General features: G+C 45.3%; 1 protein-coding gene across 9 annotated transcripts in view; it reads left to right on the forward strand.

Moving 5' to 3' along the window:
• The window catches only part of rims1a (regulating synaptic membrane exocytosis 1a), a 241,813-nt gene that overhangs the window by 192,826 nt on the left and 32,593 nt on the right, over positions 1 to 16,394 (forward strand). For all 9 annotated transcript variants that reach the window (XM_070542783.1, XM_070542782.1, XM_070542781.1 and 6 more), the window contains one exon: positions 13,998 to 14,116. In XM_070542783.1, the coding sequence (XP_070398884.1) occupies positions 13,998 to 14,116 (119 nt within the window). The remainder of the gene's footprint in view (positions 1 to 13,997; positions 14,117 to 16,394) is intronic.

Genomic DNA, 16,394 nt, shown 5'->3' on the forward strand with positions numbered 1-16,394 from the left:
TCAGTAAAAGGTGTCCTATATAAGGAACCCAGCAGGTTGCATATAGTCACTGACTAGTGTCAGAGTCTTTACAGCAATCCTCATACTAAGCAAGCATGCAGCGACAGTGGAGAGGAAAACTCCATTTTAACAGGAAGAAACCTCCAGAGGATCCTCGCTCAGTCACCGACACAGTCACATTGCATTGGCTCCCTGTATGTTTCAGGATCAATTTTAAGGTTCTTTTAATGGTTTTTAAGTGTCTTAATGGTCTTGGCGCTTCTTATCTCTCACAATTGCTTTTATCATATGAACCCTCACAGCATCTGCACTCCTCTGGCAGGCATCTCCTGGTTATCCCTAAAGTCAGGGCTAGGGTTGGGCATCAAGCATCGAGCATCGATTGGAACCGGTTCCAACTGTTAGTTTTTCCCGGAGTCGTTCAAAGTTTTTTTTTTCGATTCCTAATTTTGATTCCTAGAATGCCGACGGAAGAGGAATCCGCGGCCGATCTCCGTGAAAAATAAACATGATCTGCAAATTGTGATCAACTCTTTTCAGAGCTTATCACACCAGCTGTCTGTGTGCAGCACCGAGCCCCCCCTCCCCCCACCCGGATATAAACAAATGTGTCTGCCGAACTTTTACTCCGTAATGTAAACTTCAACTCCTGCAGCGTAGAAACTTGTTAAATACGTCAACACGGTGGATTTAATAGAAGCTTTAAAGAACAAACTCTGGACGGTGTGAGGTGAGTTTGTCTCACTGCAGAAATAAAAACACACACGGAGCGTCAGCAGTCAGACGCAGCCGCTCACCAACACTCGTGTGTGTGTGTATGTGTGTGTGTGTGTGTGTGTGTGTGTGTGTGTGTGTGTGTGTGTGTGTGTGTGTGTGTGTGTGTGTGTGTGTGAGTGTCAGAAGACTGAACAATAGCCTGTAGAATAATTAAAGTCATCATGCTAGAGCAGCTTCTCTGTGGTGGACCACACCAGCTTCTGCCACAATAATAATAATAATAATAATAATAATAATAATAAATCACACAACGCTGTGAACATTTTAATTTCCTTTCTGAACTATTTCTGTTGAGTTTTAATGTTTAAAATCTGTTAGATTGTTACTGACAGCAGCTACATTTAAGTTTCACTTTCTGTTCTGACTGAATGCTGCTGCAGCATGGAGGTGTAGTTCTCAGTCATCCTGGACATGATCATCCTGAGAGTTTTAGCTGAAAACAGCTGGACGTTCCTGGATATGTTGGAGACATTTAGCCTCTCATCCCAGAGGCTTCTTCCAGACTTTGGTTGTGGTCAGAAACAAACACACTGGTTGTGCTGCAAGTCTTTTTCTTTTTTTTTCTCCAAAACATGTTTTTGTCTAAATGAAGGTGGTGTTGTTGCTCATAGAATTTAAATTCATGTTGGAGTTAAGATTATTTCAAGTAGGACCAGTGGTAAGCTAGCTCATGTAAAACATGTCATGTCTTGAAAGAATCGGAATCGGGAATCGATAGGAACCAGAATCGAAACAAGGAATTGGAATCGGAATCATTCAAAATCAAACCATGCCCAACCCTAGTCAGGACACACACTCATGGCGAGGCGTCCTCCCAGTATTACGGGCCGCAGAGTATGTTCACATTTTTAAGACCAGGCTCAAGACCCACCTATTTAGGTTAGCTTTTAACTAATTATTTATTATAGTTTTATGACTTGCTTTGAATGTTTTACATGGTATTTTAGCGTTGTTTCATAATTAATTATATTATTATATTACTCTCTTTTTATTTTTTAATTCTTTTCTTACTTTTATCATTTATATTAGCTCTTTTATTGTTATATTTTTACTCATTTTAATCCAGTGTTTTCTCTGTGGGGGGGCCCTCTGCCCCAGGGGCGGTGGTCGACTGTTTCTGCCTGGACGCTCTACAGGTGGTGGTGGGAGTCTGTGCCCTCCCTCCTCTGGGCACCCTGACTTGGTTGCTGTGGTATACCTGATCCTGCCAGGGCAGATGGCTCCTCTGTTGGGTTTCCTTGCCTTACCTTAATTGGCTCTTCTGAACTCAGCCAAATATAATTTTTCTGATGTTGTTGGGTGTGTGTGTGTGTATGTGTGACTGTTAATGCTTTGATGTTATGGGAATTTGGGGTCATTTTAATTCTGTAAAATACTTTGAGTTGCATTTTTGCTTGAAAAGCTCCTTACAAATACATTCTGATTGATTGATTGATTGATTGATTGATTGATTGAAGACTAGAACATACACAAAATTCTCATGTTAGGCCATGAGAATATAATTTGTAAAGTCCTATTTTCTCAAGGACTTTATATAAAAATGGGAGGTCAGTGTCACGGTCTGTCTTGTCTCCCAGTTTCTGTCCTGTGTCCATGTTAATTGCTCCCACCTGCCTCTCATCTCCTGTAACGGAAACAAAGTGATGTAACTATCTAAAGTTGTATTTTAATACACTGTTAGTAGTTCACTTTTATAAACAGAAGAATAGGCTGTTTTTATCATCAGGGAGTTTAATTAAACACTCTGTATTGACTTTGAGACAAGAAAAGAGAGAGATGGGATCGTTTGAGAATCTTTAATTTCTGAATTATAAATTCTAAACAATCTACCAGGACTACTCTGTGATGGATGAGAATGGATTCGGATGTTGTGTTGGTGCGTGTGTGTGTGTGTGTGTGTGTCTGGTTCAGATTCTCTAGGATGACGTAATCGAATCTGGTCGTCTTTGTTATGACTAGATATCACGAGGCTTATAAAGTGATGACATGAGCCGCTATTTTGCCGTGTACGTACCCAGTGGGGGTCTCCCAGGTAGATCAGGAAATGCCAGGTCTGGCGACCTCGGATGTACGATGGAGCTGTCGATGCAGCGATCACGTTTCAAAGCCCGTCTGGAGGGTCGACCCCGGTACCGTTCAGCGGCGTCAGCAGGTGCTCTTATTTTGAAAGGACGTCGTCTGGTTGTTAAACGACGAAAATCTCCCGTTTCACAGTTCTTAGTTTAAAGAAGAAAACACATCTGGACAGGCTGCGCTTTTCTTTAGGATGATGGTGAATAGAACTGAAGTCAAGATGGAACTGACTTAAAATGGCGTTGCCTTGTTTTATATCTCTGAATTGTTGATAAGTTGGAGTAAAGTGGATTGGACACTTGAAGTCAACCCCAGATTCTCCTGCGGCAGCCGAAAGCTCTGATTGGTTGGAACAATGTGTCATGCGTTTCTATGGAGATGAGGATCAGTCTGTCTGTGCAATAGTCCTGGTTTCATTAAACATAATTCATGACATATTTATTTCACAGATCATTCACTTGATTATTGTTGATCAACATCTGTTTTGCTTAATAATTTTAATCACACATAAAGTACTTTGATTAAGTAAAGCTTCTTCTTCTCCTTCGGACTCTTCTCCTGGAATGTAAACAGTCTGAGGAACACCCGACCTTGGTTTTTCTACACGGTGTTATTGTGCCCAGGGGGCAGCTGTATGTAGTTGAAAACAATGAACTTCATAACCTTACACTCCCAATCACTCAAGATCCCAGCTCCTCATGTATTTAAGCCCTCTCAGTCCTGTGTGTCATATCTGTTCATTGTTTCCTTGTCAGCGTGCTCTTCATTAAAACTCTTAAACATCTTCACCAGCCTGCCTGTCTCATTCACCTGCATGTGGATCTTCACCTCAGCAGCACCGTAAGAGAATGAACAGACCCACTAAAGGATCCAGCCGTGAAGTTCATCCCTGGCAGTACCTGCTGCAATGACTCACCCCAAGCTGTCAGCTGGACTCCTCCTCCACCATCTCGCCACAGACGTCCTTGCCGCCGAGCTTCAGCTTCAGTGGTCCATCCTGCCCTCCCGGGTCCGGATGGGAGGTTGGGTTGGGATGAGCTGCAGGACAACTCCCGCTTTGAGGGCACCAGGCTGGCAGTGTGCTCCCACAGCATTGGGGGAGAGAGTCCAAGCTCCACCCTCACCTCCAGTCCCCGAACAGCGCCGTGGGCAGACCACAGCCCCTCCTGATGGCACCTCCAGTTCACTGGTGGGTCAGGTTCCAAAGGGGGCTGTTATGTCATTGTGTGATCGACGCAGTCGGCCAGGTGACACCCCTCCTGAAGCTTCCTCCCAGTCCCTGGGGGCTACAAGGGGGACCAGACGACGGCGCCAAAAAACCAGAGTTGTGCCGCCTATCTTAGAGGCCCCTGCACTGCACTCTGGTTTGGAGCTCCAGTTTCACCCTAGCAGTCCAGTCAGCACCCCAGTTGACTCCAGACAGCAGGATTGAACTTGCAGGCCGCCCAGTGGACCTTGCTCACCTGCAACCTAAGCTGGACAAGCTCCGCCCCAGCCCAGCTTGTCCAAGAGGCTCCGCCCCAGCCTGTCCAAGAGCACCAGCCACCGGACGAGTCGTTCCCACCTCCTCTGGAGTTCCAATTCCCGGCCTGTCCAACCTTCTGCTATCCAGCCCCCATCGGCCCAGGCTGGCCCATCATTCTGCTTTCAGGGATCAGGTCCTCAGGGGCTCCCATAAACAGCCACCTCCTTTGCCCCAGATGGGGGCCCCCCAGAGTCTGTCAACTCCTGTTACCCAGACGCAGGCCCTCCAGAGCTCGTCTTGGCCTGCATTGGGCGTCCGGTGCCGCCCTTTGAGGGGGTTCTGGTCTTTAGGCCTTATGTGGACAAGCACCATCATACATTGGTGATCTTCTCGGTCCCTACACCCCCAGCAGGTCCCTGAGGTCCAGTGACCAAAGCCTACTGGTTGTGCAGCGTCAGGCTAAAGACCAAAGGTGACAGATCATTTGCTGCTGTGGCCCCCAGACTCTGGAACTCTCTCCCCCTGAGCCTGAGATCAGTGGACTCAGTGGTCTCCTTTAAAAAGTAGCTGGAGACTCACCTGTTCAGGCTGGTTTTGGCGTGACCTTCATCACTCTCTCCTTATTCTGCTTTTTCTGTCATGATCCAGCGCCGTCCGCCCTCGTCTCCATGGCAACCACAGCCTGCTCTCCTTAGACTCATCTGCCACACCTGCTCCCAGTAATCAAGCTCATGCTACTCACCTGTTTCACCTACTATATATTCCCAAGCCAACCACCAACTCCCTGCCAGATTATTGAAAGCCTCGTGTGAGTAAATAGCCAGCATTCCTCTCAAGCCTGACCCCTTGTTCCTGATCACGTTTTTGCTCCTTGGATTTCCCTCCTTGTTCCTGATCACGTTTTTGCTCCTTGGATTTCCCTCTTGCCTGGCCCCATCTGGATACCTTTGCCCACCTCTGATTCCTGGATCTTGTGCCCTGGACCTGTCTCCTGACTCCTGCTTCAGCCTGCCCCATTTTGGATTACTCTGTTCATTGTCTTTCTGGTTCTGACCCTGGCCTGTCCACTGACCATCCTCTTGCACATTCATTCGGATCAACCATTGGGTAATATCCCTGAGCCACCAGCTCTTACATCCCTGCCTCCACTACTTAATAATTTTAATAAAAATCTTAAGCGTTTTTCATTGTGTACGGTGTTCTATTCGGGTCCTCACAGTCAGCCATTACAGTTTCTACCATTCCGCCTTTTCCAGGATCCACTGATTTCACACTTCATTTTCTCTTTCCCTTTTCTTGTATTTTTTTTTAACCACAATCCTTATTTTTTCTTCTAATTTTATTAGATTTATTTTTAAAACCAAGACATTAATCATAAGAATCCAACTTAATAAACATCAGGCTGGTTGAGTATAATAACTCAGCGCTCGTGAGCTCCTGAATACCGCACACACAACCGAGAACGCAAGTGGAGATGGGGGCTTCGTCAGACTCGAACCAAGAAAAAAGCTCTTAAAACCTCATATTACAGCTTCTTTCTGGAGTATTTCTCTTATCCAATGGCACCAACTAGTGGCTGACAAGCATATTACACAAAAAGTCTGTGGCTTTGTTTTTTTAAAGATGCAACTTCATGTTTCTAATTATAAATATGCTTCTGTAGCTGACAAACAGAGATAAAACACGTTGTTTTACGACTTTTATTCTCATTTCATGTTGTGTTCTTATATATTTACATTTTAGAGACTTGTCTGTGAAAAGTTCATCAACTCTGCATCAGCCGAGGTATTCCTTAAATTTGAAGCAAGTAAGCGGTAGTCTAACGCTCTTGGTTAGTTCTGGTCGGCATTCAGTTTCCTTCTGTACAGAGCTCTGCGAGGCAGGGGGTGTGCTTAGCAAAAAAAAAAGTTCGCTTTACTCAACATGGGGTGGGGGGGCCTGCTCATCAGCACCCCAGCAGAAAGGGGCGAACTCTGGGAACCAGTAATGGTTGAACCCTTTGTGCAGCAGTACCGGGACCAGAGTGAATAGGGTGTGTGTGGGGAGCATGAGTGGGTGTCTGGCATGCATTTTTGTGAGTCTTAGGTTGTATGTGTATGTGTGAGCATGAGGGAGGGAGTGTATGACTGTATTTGTCAGGTGGGGCCTTTGACTCCTCCCCTCTCCTGGGACTTCTTTTGCTGCTATACATCTTCGTCTCCCCTCCCCCTGCCACACCTGGTGTGGAGTGTGGTGCCTTGGTCTGCCTGATTGTTTGCGGCCCTCGGGTCAGGGGTTTTAAGATTTTTGGCATCTGCCTGATTAATCCCAGTGGCTGCCTGGTGGAATCTGAGTCCCTGGGCTCTGTTGGGTCCCCGGCGGGGCTGGTCGCCCCTGGGTCCCAAGTCGCTGGGTCCCGGGCTCGGCCGTTTAGGGGGAGGGGGGCGGCGGGCGGGCCTGTGGGCTTGCCGCTGATATCCCCTGGGACTCTGCCGGCTACTGGTTGTGGCCCCTCGTGGTGATCCTCTGCGCCTCTCGAGGGGGCACGGGCTTTTCTGGTTACAGTCTCCCTGGGGTCCCTGTGCTCTGGGGCAGCTCCTAGATCTCTGAGACTTGGAGCTCCTTCCATCTCATACATATCTTTGGGGGCAGATCTGTGGCCCCTCACACTCTCTATTGGACGCTCCTATAGAGAAACCTTACATATACAAGTGTGTGTACACACACAGGTGCTCACATGGTGCTCTCAAAAGTATGGACTTGGGCACGTTCAACACATGTCTTAAGGCTGTGGTTGGCACTAAATGCACTGTGATTTATTATCGTGTGATTGTTCAGTAAAACAATGTTGATTTTATATTTCCTCATCAGGTTGACGCAGTGATAGCTTGCTCCTGTTGTATTGTTGTGTCCCTTTTCTTTTTTTCTCCTTCTGCAGGTCTAGAAGCAGACTTGTTCATCACTGATTGTTTATTTTTGTGGTGCTTTCACCCTACCTCACTACGTGCAATAATCTATTGTTCACTGATTAACCCTATTCATAAATTTAAAAATGTAATAGTTTCTCACTCAGCAGAGAGCATTAGATTATAAAACATTTCAAATGTCAGGATAGTTCAGTATTAACTCCAATAGTATACAACCATGAATTTTTCTCATTTTCAGGAGTGCATAATGCATTTTCTGGACTATAAGCCGCTACTTCTTCCCACTCTTTGACCCTCCCACTGTCTTTATGGGTGACCCCGCGAGGAAAGTTGACCATTGAGCAGGATTGATGGTTCATCCCTTGAGGTCCACGTGGCAGGGGTGAGGTGGTGCTCACTCCTCACCCCTGCCACATGGACCCATATACCCTGCTCAATGGTCAACTTTCCTCACGGGGTCACACCCATTAGGACAGTGGGAGGGTTGAACCATGCGGCTTATAATGAGGCGCAGCTTTACTGTAGATTTTTCTTCACCCACCAGGGGGCACTTTCGCAGAAAGTGAAACAGCTGGAAGTCAAAGTTGGAAATCAAAGAATAAAGTTCTCATTTATTTAGCACATGCAAGCAGCAGACGCAACAAAGAAATGTTTTCTAACCCATACCCCCTCATAATGGAAACCACATAAAGAAGTTCAATAATATTATATATAATACCTTTTATATTTTATTGACAATTTATTAAAAGTAACCGCTTTCAAAACGTTAGACCTTTGTCCCATTGTCACTTAAAGGTTTCATCGACTTTTTGGAGATTTCTTTCCATGTGATTTCCTCATGAGGAACACCCTAAAACCCTTTTTTGGCTGCAGTCATGCATTTTCCTGTCTCAGCTTAAAACTTTTTGAATTCAATTTCAGGATTGCAAACAGAAGAAAGTAGCCCAAGTGCGTCATCAGGAATTTCTCCTCCCCCTGAATCTAGTATCCGATCTGAAACCCACCTACATTGGAAGTAGGTCACTAACGCCCACACTCTCCATGTTGTAGACATAGAGTGATTGATTTCATGTTGCAGTTGAGAATGTGACCTTCATGTCACAGATGACTGCTTTAAACAGGGTTCCCACGCGTCCTGGAAAACCTGGAAAATGATAGTCCAATTTTCCAGTCATTTAAAACACATGGAAAATGGGGGGAATTGCAAAATGTCCTGGAAATTTGTTAGTTGACCTGGAAAATAATTTTCCCTCGTTGTGGATAAACAAACATTTTGGGCAGTATTGGGCTGTAGCGCTTCTCCTTTCATTTCTGCATCTAGCTGGCACAGCACCGCACATGATGCTTCCAACCAATCAGATTGCATATTCCCCTTCAATTCCAGTTCCACTTCTGTTTTTCCAACTGTCTTTTTTGCTAGATTTACAGATTTTTCACCCCTAGATTTATTTCTCCAAAGAAGGGCCAAAAGTAGCGACTCTGTTCATGAGTATTGCTTTATCCCAGTTTATAGAGTGAGAAGTTTTTCTCCTTTTCTCTGTTGAGTGACAAAGGGGCAGCGGAGAGCTTTTGTTTTTTTCACTCATGCGTTGAGACGAGCGAACATGACGAGAGCTTCGGGATAGCAACGGATAGCAGGTAGTCTACCGGACCCGCGCTCCACTCAGTAATTCATACTAGTTCTATTGTCCGACAGCAGAAACAAAAATATGTGAATGAGAAAAATGTCATGAATTTGATTCTGTCAAAAATGCTTAGTATGTGCTCAGAGGACAGAGCCTCAGCTGTTCATACTGTTTTTAGCTAGCTACACAGACCGCAGCCAGGAGGCAGTGACAACTGAAGACTGGCATGGTCATTTGAACAAAGTTGTTAACGTAATTAAATTGAATTCAACACGGCTAAATTAATAATTGGAATGATTTTAAGTGGTAACTATATATTTATCATAGTAATGCTACGTACAGTCCAGACTAAAATGGTAGCGAACAACTACAAGTACTTATCTCTGAGGTAGAAAAATAATAATTTTCAGGTTCAATATGTCTGTGGTGTTAGCGGGAGATATTAGCCTAGTCATCTATCCTGAATCTTGTTTCTGGATGACTGGACTAACCTAAAATGACCAATACTGGAACAACAAAATGCAGTTTAACATCCAACTATGTGAAATAAGCAGTAAAGTGTAATGTGGTGTGTACAGTAAGTATAATACATAGAATATGAAAGATATGACAGAGCTAAGGTTTTAAAAGCAGGCCTAATTTATTGAATAAACAGTCAATATAAACAGTAACAATCTTTCAAAATATGTCTTTGTGTCCTTTATAGGCAGTAGTGAGTGATGTCAGGAAAACGGTGCAAATTCAAAACTTTTCAAAACTGGCTTTTTGCTAGCCCCAAGACTCTCTGTCTCTGTGTTGGGGTTTACCCCGGGGGACGAGAGGGTAGCTTCCCTGCGCCTTCGGGTCGGGGAACGGGTCCTGACTGTTGTTTGCACTTATGGGCCAAATATCAGTTCAGAGTACCCACCCTTTTTGGAGTCCCTGGGACGAGTGCTAGATAGTGCTCCATCAGGGGACTCCATTGTCCTGCTGGGGGACTTCAATGCTCACGTGGGCAATGACAGCTTGACCTGGAGGAGTGTGATTGGGAGGAACAGCCTGCCTGATCTGAAATCGAGTGGTGTTTCATTATTGGACTTCTGTGCAAGCCATAACAAACACCATGTTCGAACATAAGGATGCCCTTTGGTACACTTGATACCAGGGCAGCCTAGGTCGCAGGTCGATGATAGATTTTGTAGTCGTATCATCTGACCTGCGGCCGAATGTTTTGGACACCCGAGTGAAGAGAGGAGCGGAGCTGTCAACTCATCACCACCTGGTGGTGAGTTGGATCAGATGGCAGGGGAAGATGCTGCGTAGACCTGGCAGACCCAAACGCATAGTGAGGGTCTGCTGGGAACGCCTGGCAGAAGAACCTGTCAAGACGGTCTTCAACTCCCACCTCCGGCAGAGCTTTGACCGCGTCCCGAGAGCAGTGGGGACATTGACTCCGAGTGGGCCTTGTTCCACTCTGCGATTGTTTAGGCGGCTGTTGCTAGCTGTGGTCGCAAGGTGGCCGGTGCCAGTCGTGGTGGCAACCCCCATACCCGCTGGTGGACACCAGAGGTTCGGGGAGCCGTCAGGCTGAAGAAGGAGGCCTACAGGGCGTGGTTTGTCTGTGGGTCTCCGGAGGCAGCAGACAGGTACCGGATAGCCAAGCGGGGTGCAGCAGTGGCAGTTGCCGAGGCAAAATCTCGGGCGTGGGAGGAGTTTGGTGAGTCCATGGAGAGAGACTATCGATCGGCTCCAAAGAGGTTCTGGCAAACTGTCCGGCGCCTCAGGAGAAGAAGGCAGCAACTCGCTTACACTGTTTACAGTGGGGATGGGGAGCTGCTGATGTCAACTGAGGCAATAGTCGGACAGTTGAAGGAATACTTTGAGGAGCTCCTCAATCCCACCTATGCGCATTCCTAGGAGGAACCAGAGCCGGGAGACCTGGGGATGGACTGTCCAATCTCGGGGCAGAAGTTGCTGAGGTAGTCAAACAACCACACAGTGGTGGAGCCCCCGGGGCAGATGAGGTTTGTCCTGGGTATCTCAAGGCTATGGATGTTATAGGGCTGTCAAGGTTGACACGTCTCTGCAACATTGCGTGGTCATCGGGGCAGTTCCCGTGGAGTGGCAGACCGGGGTTGTGGTCCCCATCTTTAAGAAGGGTGACCTGAGGGTATTTTCCAACTATAGGGGGATCACACTCCTCAGCCTCCCTGGAAGGGTCTACTCCAAGGTACTGGAGAGGAGGGTCCGATCGATAGTTGAATCTCAGATTGAGGAGGAGCAATGTGGTTTTCGTCCTGGCCGTGGAACTGTGGACCAGCTCTATACCCTTGCAAGGGTGATGGAGGGGGCATGGGAGTTTGCCCAACCAATCCACATGTGTTTTGTGGATTTGGACAAGGCTTATGACCGTGTCCCCAGGGGCTGTCTGTGGGGGACGCTCCAGGAGTATGGGGTGGGTGGCTTTCTGTTAAGGGCCATTCAGTCCCTTTACCAGAGGAGCGTGAGTTAGGTCCACATAGCTGGTAGTAATTCGGACCTGTTCCCGGTGAGGGTTGGGTTCTGCCAGGGCTGCCCTTTGTCACCGGTTCTGTTTATTACCTTTATGGACAGAATTTCTAGGTGCAGCCGTGGTGTGTCGAGATTGGTGGCAGGAGAATCTTGTCTTTGCATTTTGTAGATGATGTGGTCCTCCTAGCTTCATCCAGCTCTGACCTTCAGCTCTTGCTGGGTAGGTTCACAGCCAAGTGTGAAGCAGCTTGGAATGCTGCTTGGAAACGACCAAATTCAAAGATCTATATAGACACAAAATATTTTGCTGAAAAAAATCTAAACTAAAATATAAAAAAATGAAATCACCAATGGTAATTGTTTATTGTATATTGTGCTTGCCTTTGCTCTCAGAGATTTAAAATACCATGATCTGACTCCTCTAACATTCATGAACTCACCACAGGGAAAGGTGTTTTTGGAATCTCATGTCTTATAGTTTCTTAAATAAATGTAAATGAACCCTTTACACCGTCTACAGGTGGTTCAGAATGCCTGTGCTCGGCTTCTGACAAGTCCTCCAAACACACCCACATCACCCCGCTTCTCCTCCAGCTTCACTGGCTGCCAGTCAACTTCAGGGTTCATTTCAAGATCCTGGTTCTGGTCTATAGGGCCTCACATGGACAAGCACCATCTTACATTGGTGATCTTCTTAGTCCCTACACCCCCAGCAGGTCCCTGAGGTCCAGTGATCAAAGCCTACTGGTTGTGCAGCACCAGGCTAAAGACATTTGCTGCTGTGGCCCCCAGACTCTGGAACTCTCTCCCCCTGAGGAGAGAGGGAACCCCTCAGGTTCCCTGAGCCTGAGATCAGTGGACTCAGTGGTCTCCTTTAAAAAGTAGCTGAAGACTCGCTTGTTCAGGCTGGCTTTTGTATGACCTTCATCACCCTCTCCTTGTTCTGTTCTCCCTACCTATTCCACCTTCCTCAGGATCCACTGATTTCCCTCTTTCCTGTTCTCTCTCTCTCTCTTTCTTTACATTTTTAATCACAATTGTCTATTTTTTGCTCATTTTAAATATTTTTTACAATTTTCTAAATTCTTTTTTATATTTTAATATTTTTTGTTTTTTGTGAAATGCCTCGTGATTTTTATCTTGAGAGGCACAATGGAAAATATCTTTTCTTCTTCTTCTTCAGAATAAAATCAGGGAAAAACCTGCTGGATTGTGGTACTCCAGGACCAGGATTGCCTAACCCTGCTTTAATGAGACGTTCAGAACTATAACAGCAAGATGGAAAACAACTACATTTCCGCTAAAGCTGGAGACACATTACCATAATGAGTGTAGCAAGAGCTCCCTACTATAAAACACCCAAGAGTGCTAACACCAAGATTTGACATTCTACTTAACTGATTGTCTATGACTGGTCTTCACTCGTCATGTGGAATATTGTGGTGATCTGCAACCGACAACACCCATGATACTCACACAACAGCATTGAGAAAGTGACATTTTGTTGTTCAAAATGGGCTGCAGTAACTAAATTGGACCACAGGATAATTCCTAATTAGGCTGAGTTAACAATATGTTATAAACAGGATTAATATTAGTAAGTGTATAATGTGGTGTGTTATAAAATGCATGTTCCTTAGAAAAACAGTTGTAAAAAAGGAAAACTGTAAAGGAAACTGACATCACAAATAGAATGTTTCCCAAAATAGTTCAGCCCAACCCACAATAACAGATTAGAATAAACATCTAACCTACTCATGTTGTAAAAATAAACAGCTACTAGCAGCAATGGAAGAGGAAGGAGAAATGACTTTTTAACATCTCACAAGTAAAAATCGTGAGGTGTTTCACAAGAGCAAAAAATTTATTAATTCAATTCAATTCAAGTTTATTTATAAAGCGCCAAATCACGACAAGAGTCGTCTCAAGGCACTTCACATAATAAACATTCCAAAAATAAGATTAAAAATATCGTAATTAAAAATGGGGAAAACAGAAAAATTTAAACATAAGAAATGAGAAAGAAGAAAGAAAAGGAATAAGAAACGGTAATATGGGGTCCCAGGAAAGATAAAACAGGTAAACAGCAGCATGATGAGAAAGGAGTCAGTAAGAATCAACAGGAGGTCACAGCAAAGCCAGCCTGAGAAGATTAAAGGAGAACACTGAGTCCACTGATACCCCTGAAAAACTAAGGGGTCTGAGTAATAGTTTGTCAGATTATGTTTTGTATGATAATCTTACAGAGATTAGCGTGCTTAAATTATGATTTTTCAGAGAAAAACCTGGTTTCCTGTTAGAAAAAGACAGAAATATGCTTCCACTTTTTTATGAATCATTCTGCAAATGTTGCTTTTTGTTTGTGTACCTCGGCACGTGCGTTAGCCATATGTTTGGATTACTCAAATAATTTGTATCCAGTAGTTTTTAACTTTTTTTTTTTTTTACCAACATTCATAGCTTTTATCTTCTGGTTTTATTTGTTTTTATGTGTATTTTTTTATCTTTGGCCATTGAAAGGGTCAGTGATGTTTTACATTTTCTATGCATGTACAGCGCTGTGGTTCACCGACTGGCAGACAGATGATGTATCTGAGTGGGCTTTACTCGTAAAGGATAGTCTAACTGAATGAAGTCTTGTTGTGTTTGATCCTCATGCAGCCCTGGTAGCAGAGGAGCGGGTTCGTCAGCTCCAAATGAGGGTTCATTCTAATCGGACCACAGCTGTCTCCACAACCAGCCAGCAGGACCTGGACCGAGCCCTCAAGAACAAACGAGAGGTGGATCTCTGCCTTGTTGGACACACACTTCTCTATGTTCAGGCAGCCTGATTCAGAACGACCATCCAACACACACACTCAGCTCTACTTGTCTCAATATTATCATGGATCAGTTTGAATCTGTTCTTTCGGTAATCGGTTTAAACCTTCTTCAGTGCAATTGCAAGTAGCATCTTCGATCCTCCGCGTGTCGGTTCTTTCATAGACAAGGCAAGGCGTCTTTATTATGTCATGCACAGAGGCAAGTCAGCGTACTTTCCATTAGCAAACGCTGAAATCAACCTGACAGAAAATACAATTTAAAAATTAAGGAGAGACAAATAAAGTTAAAGGGAGAGCAGTTACAGTGCAGAAGGTGCAGCATAAGAACATGTATTCAAAGGCTGATGAAAACATGAAGGTTTTCAATCTTGATCTAAAAGTTTCTAGTTGGGGCACATCTGAGGTCATGAGGAAGCTGATTCCATCTGTGAGCAGCATAGCAGCTAAAAGCAGCTTCACCCTGTTTGGTTCTGACCCGAGGTTCTACCAGCTGACTGTTTCCTAAGGATCTCAGAGCCCTGATGGGCGTAGATACCTGAAGGAGATCTGACATGTATTCTGGCCCCATGCCATGGAGTGATTTATAAACTAGTAGGAGCACTTTGAAATGGATTCTGTAGTTTACTGGTAACCAGTGTAGAGATCTAAGAGCAGGAGTGATGTGCTCCGTTCTCTTAGTTCTTGTTAAGACTCTAGCAGCAGCATTCTCAACAAGCTGCAGTTGCTTCACAGCTTTTTGGGAAGGCCAGTTAGGAGATGTTCAATTCAATTAAATTCAGTTTAATTCAATTCAAAAATACTTTATTAATCCCAGAGGGAAATTCAATTGTTTCAGTACACACAATTGTGAGATCAGACATACATACATAGACACATGACAAGAATTGGTGACTGTGGTCATTCGCAACACGAGTCGCGCTACCGTTATAGATCAAGAGGGTTTATATGAGGATAGAGTCACGGGGGAGGGGAAAAAAGGCACTTCAGAGTTACCCTCCACAGAGAGGGCAGCTTTACTATGCAAAAAAAAAAAAAAAACACCTCAGACAGATGTGCACACAGACTTCAGACATTACACAACATAAGTGTCCACTAGGTGGGGAGGAAGGGTCGGGACTCTTCTCACTTCAGGGCGTGCAGCCGCAAGAGCAGCGCTCATCACCTCTGTTTGGACATAGGAGGGAGATAATGGGTTAGAGAGCACAGTGACTCCTAGATACAGTTCCACGGCCTTCACTGGTCACAGTCCCGCCCAGGCTGGGATAGGGAGAAAGGGTTTCCATAGCAACAGCAGCATTCCACATTTCTTCTGAGGGGGGAGTTTTCACTTCAGCCTCACAGGCTTCAAGGGCACCAGATTCAGATGGCAAGAATTGTTTTGGGTACAGACAGATATAATTTCCCCTCTGCCTTAGAGTTCTGTTGGTCTTCAACCCCTCCAGGTCCAATAATGGCGTGATCAATCTATTCCAATCCATGCTGATCCGTCAGCGCTCTCCTTGATCAAATCCTCCTTCTGTGCCAGAGCCTGAATCTCAGCCAAATTTCCAAGCTTACGACTCATCTCGACAATTATATGAGTTTGTGAGTTTACAGCGCGATGCATTCCATCCCTGAGCTCCGGGATTGAGCCAATATTCCTCAAAAGCTCGTTCATTTTCCGTTAAGCCAGGTAACCGCTCAGGCCAAACAGCAAGAAACCTGACACCAACACCCAGGGCTGCCAACTCTCGTGCACTGAGCGTGAGACACACGCATTTGAACCTCTTCACACGCTCTCACGCCACACCTCCAATATCACGCTAAACCAGCGCCTGCGCTCCCCAAACGCACAGTGCATAGGGCTTACAAAAAATACAATTAAAAATCCAGATTATAATAATTATAGCATTAGCTACTGAACAACGTGCACACAAACAACACTTAAGTAACAATTTAACTGGCGTTATTTCACACACAGAATCCCATCTGTATAATCCAAGGCGATGTGCTTTTTCCCGCTCTGGTGGTGAGATGGGCGGAGCGGTGAGCTCCACCTGCTGTTGATGGGATGGACATGCGTGGTTCTCCCAGAACCGTGAGTTGCAGCTGCGCGCGCCACCAAAATGACATGCTTTATTTAGAAATGCAGCCGCGCCGCCAGCCGGTGTTGACGGAGCTTCAGTCCCGAATGTTTCTCTTTTGTTTTCACTCATCAGCCACAGATCCTCACTCACAGCAAGCTGGGCGTCCTACC

This window comes from Nothobranchius furzeri, chromosome 12 (genome assembly GCF_043380555.1).
Source record: "Nothobranchius furzeri strain GRZ-AD chromosome 12, NfurGRZ-RIMD1, whole genome shotgun sequence".
Lineage (NCBI taxonomy): Eukaryota > Metazoa > Chordata > Actinopteri > Cyprinodontiformes > Nothobranchiidae > Nothobranchius > Nothobranchius furzeri.